Genomic DNA, 4,253 nt, shown 5'->3' with positions numbered 1-4,253 from the left:
CTCTTCTTCAGCTGTGTCTGATTGGATGAATCACAAAGGGCTGTGCCTTCACAGTGCAAGGCCCAGAGGGATCTCTGCATGACCTGTTTTCCCTGGTGTGGCTCCTTTTTATCTGGAGAAGAGAGGCTTACTTTTGCCCAGTGCAGAGCCAGGGGCTGAGCTGAATTTGATGCAGGGAGAGTCTGGAAGGTGCGTCGAGTCTTGAGGGGAAAGTTTGTGCTGGCTCGGAACTGGGGAGCAACTGCAGATGAATGGACGGTCCATTGAACTAAGACAGCAAGATCTTGACTTTTTCCAACTCAAAAATGTTGGACCTATTTTCGGCGGGGGAGGGGGGGCAGTTCTTTTCATCCTGTTAAGGGAGCTTGTCTTTTATTGAGATTTTTAGAAGGGGCTAGGTAACTGGAAGTATGTTTGCTATCAGAGTCCTGGTCTTTCACCCTGGCTTTTGCATCAGGTATACAAAGCACAGTGGCTGAGCACAGTGAATGAGTCTGAGGCCTTTTTCGGGTTTTTTGGATCGTGTTTACTCTTTGTGTGGCATTCGGTGATTTTCACCTTCCTGGGTGCTCGACATTTTTATATTATTGTGAATCTCCTTGAATTTTGTCCTGAAATCTGGTTAAGTTGCTTGGAAACCATTTGATCTTTCAGATCTTACGTCTATGATTTGATAGGCGGATCTGGAGCTGTGCTCAATATAAGGCTAATCATTCTGTGCTCCTGAGCAGGATTTTCCTGAATATTCTACCAAGTGTCCTGCTCATTACAAGTTTTTCCAGTTATATTGTTTCTTTGTAATAATCCTCATTACAAGGATTTCCAGTCCACCCCATATGGTGGGAACAGGTACTGTTTCTGGCTCCGTGTGAGTTTTGGGAACTGTTTCTCTAATCTTTTCAGATGTCAATTCCCAACCCTGACCCCCAGCCTTGGGCAACTTCCTGGTACCTCTGTACCTGTTGGTGCCTGGCCACCCTAAAGATCTCGGAGCTTTTTCTTCTTTGGTACTTTGTCCTGCTGCCTTGATCTCTGTGAACTTCCAGCTCTGTCTCCTCAACCCTGGGCACCTGGACTGAGAATACATGGGCTCCCCCTCCCATGCCACAGCCTGGGAACTCTGAAGGCAGCAGCCAGCATGGTTTTAGGACTTGCCACGCGTTCTTGTTCTCCCTGTTGTTTAGTTGCCTACTGGTCAGGGCCTCGCATTCTTGTTTTATGCATTTTGTCTGGTTTTTGTTGTTGTTTCAGGGTGGAGGGTAAATGTGATCTGTGTTACTCCATGTTATGTAGAAGCAGAAATGCCTTATTCTTTATAGATATACAGGTAAATAAGGAGGGACAGTCCTGTTTTGTAATACGGGACTGCACCCTCCACCTTTTGGAGGAGGGTGGTGTTTATCATCAGAATGAAGTTATGGTTAGACTGTTAGAACGGACAGGGAGACCCAGACCAACTTCATACAATAATGGCAAGGAGATTGGGGTATTTACCTGTTTTTCTGTGTCAAGGAGGGACTGTTATGTCAATGTTACATAGCAATTTTTATAAGCAGGTTGTATATTTACTATGTTAATATGCTACCACCTTCTAGAAAAGGCAGAAGGTGGTTTTCTGTTTTTAAAGTGTTTTATTGTATAATAGTGCTACGATCAGTGGGATTTTTATTGCCTCTCTTTGCTATCCGCAAATTTATTTAACAGAAAAATAAGCTACCAGTTCATCCTTAACTGGATAACTATGTAAAGAAATCTGTACCATCCAGAAATTCCAGTAAGTCAAGCAAAATGATTAAATGTAATGTTTTTAAATATGCTTAATTGCTTGCCTTTAGGTCGTGTTTATTACTAATATGATTCTTTTGAAAATTGTTGTGGGTTCAGTTGCGTGGTACTATCAGTCTTTGCGCGGTTAGTATACAGAGTACATGAGTGTCCTTTTTCTGGGACTCTGAGTACACTTTTTCTCTTTTTTCTTTGAGGGAGTCTCACTCTGTCACCCAGACTGGAGTACAGTGGTGCGATCCCAGCTCACTGCAATCTCTGCCTCCCGGGTTCAAGTGATTCTTGTGCCTTAGCCTCCTGAGTAGCTGGGATTACAGGCATGCACCACCACGCCCAGCTGATTTTTTTGTATTTTTAGTGGAGACAGGGTTTCACCATGTTGGCCAGGCTGGTCTTGAACTCCTGGCCTCAAGTGATCTACCCACCGCGGCCTCCCAAAGTGCTGGGATTACAAGCGTGAGCCCCCGTGCCCGGCCCACTTTTTCTCTTTTAAGTGATTATGCAGATTTCTAGTTCCATCTTCACTTTGTGAATTCAGCTTGGTCAGATCTGCCACATGGTTGATGCCAGGCCCTTGGACTGAATTACAGCTTTCAGTGATAACCTTGGCCATATAGGAGAGTATAGTCAACAGTAGGGCCAACCTAGTTTTTTTCTTTCATTTCCTTTTCCTCCTGGACAAAGGGAAGATACCCTTGTGTCTTTGCAGGCGTGTGGTATACTCAGATTTTCTCAGCTTTCATTTAACATGACCACATCCGTTGTAAGGAGGAATTTTGCTTTTTTTTTTTTTTTTGAGACTAGTTTCGCTTTGTCACCCAGGCTGGAGTGTAGTGGTGTGATCTCGGCTCACTGCAACCTCCACCTCTCAGGGGTTCAAGCGATTCTCCTGCCTCAGCGTCCCAAGTAGCTGGGACTACAGGTGCCCGCTACCACGCTTGGCTAATTTTTGTATTTTTAGTAGAGGTGGAGTTTCACCATGTTGGCCAGGCTGGCCTCAAACTCCAGACCTCAAATGATCCACCCACCTCAGCCTCCCAAAGTGCTCGGATTACAGGCGTGAGCAACTGCTCCCAGCCGGAATTTTGCTTTATTTGTTTTTCAAATAAATGTTGTTCCCTGTGATTTCATGGAATTAAATATAATTTTTAAGACTAATCTTTTTAGAAGAAACTACTATGGTAAGCCTCAGGAATATAGTAAGTAATGGAGTTCCTGTCCAGAGAAGGGAGAAGGGCTTTTTCTAAACTCCATTGGTCAGGATAAGAGTTAAATATTTTAAAGATCAGAAAACAGAATCATATCTTGTCTTCTCTTGACCTACAGGGAGCTGAGCGGAAAATCAGGGATGAAGAACGAAAGCAAAGCAAAAGAAAAGGCAAGTGTCCTGACCCCAGCTCCCAGTTGAATGCCTGTAAGTAGAAATGTTCCCGGCAAGCTTCAGACCTTTTCCGTTGAATGGTGGCTGGAGTTTGCACACAGGAGACAGTGGTTGTTCTTCTTGTCTGCAGTGTGGCGCTGCCTCTTCCTCAGATCAGCAGCAGATGCCGCTCAGCGGGGGGTTTTCCTGGGGACCACAGGGTAGATTCCCGGGTTTTCCCGACCTCAGCGTTTTTGGCTGTCAGTTCTCGTTCAGACTCCTGCTTCCAGTCTTGAAAAATGACAACACGTTCTGCATGAATCACTGTTAAAATTGGGACTTGTCTAGATTTTTTAAAGTTATAATAACGGTCTTGAGAATTCAAGATGCCTTGACTCCAAGTAGGATCATATTTTGTATCTTAAGTATAGTATTTTAATATTTGCAGAATCTATAGGGCTGCTGTTTGGACATTTCACCAGGAAAGCTTTGTTTTCTTGTTTTCTTTTTTTTTTTAACTGTGACCAGTATTCATATTCACAAAACCTTGTCTCTACAATGAAGAAGGGGCTGCTCGTGCCTGTAGGGTTCCATCTGTAGTACGTGGGCTTCTGGCACGCTCTTTTGAATGGTCTGTCTGGCTCAGCAGACATTTGCCCTGCAACACCTCAGTCAGGATTCTCCCACTGGTATCAAAGTGCAAACTCCCAGTGACACTTCAGAGAGCAGCTGACGAACTAGGAGACCTCATTACTGAGTACTTCAGGGCCAGATTATTGGGGAAGATGAAGTCTATAACTTACTAAATTAAAAACTGGATGCACATGCTTACACTTCACCTTATTGTCGAGTTTCTTGGTATGTTCTGAAGTCAGTGGGTCCGTGAGTGTTGGAATGTAAATTATTTAATGAGGACAGCTGAGGTGAAATTTCTCCCAAATTATGTTTATATAATTATAAATTTTAGCCTTTCCAATGAAAACTAAATACGCTCCGCCTCTGTCACAAATCTTCTGTGGATATGTGTCTATGTGTGTTTGAAGATCCCTTTTCCCTTTTGATTTGATAAAACATTCAGTTGATTGGCTGGGCGCGGTGGCTCAAGCCT

The 4,253-nt window shown here is 43.8% G+C and overlaps 1 protein-coding gene across 2 annotated transcripts in view; it reads left to right on the top strand.

Moving 5' to 3' along the window:
* The window catches only part of GRHL1 (grainyhead-like 1 (Drosophila)), a 53,552-nt gene that overhangs the window by 39,075 nt on the left and 10,224 nt on the right, over positions 1 to 4,253 (top strand). For both annotated transcript variants that reach the window (XM_011965304.1, XM_011965305.1), the window contains one exon: positions 3,112 to 3,163. In XM_011965304.1, the coding sequence (XP_011820694.1) occupies positions 3,112 to 3,163 (52 nt within the window). The remainder of the gene's footprint in view (positions 1 to 3,111; positions 3,164 to 4,253) is intronic.

This window comes from Mandrillus leucophaeus, unplaced genomic scaffold (assembly GCF_000951045.1).
Source record: "Mandrillus leucophaeus isolate KB7577 unplaced genomic scaffold, Mleu.le_1.0 Scaffold72, whole genome shotgun sequence".
Lineage (NCBI taxonomy): Eukaryota > Metazoa > Chordata > Mammalia > Primates > Cercopithecidae > Mandrillus > Mandrillus leucophaeus.
This window is presented reverse-complemented; position numbering and strand designations above follow the sequence as displayed.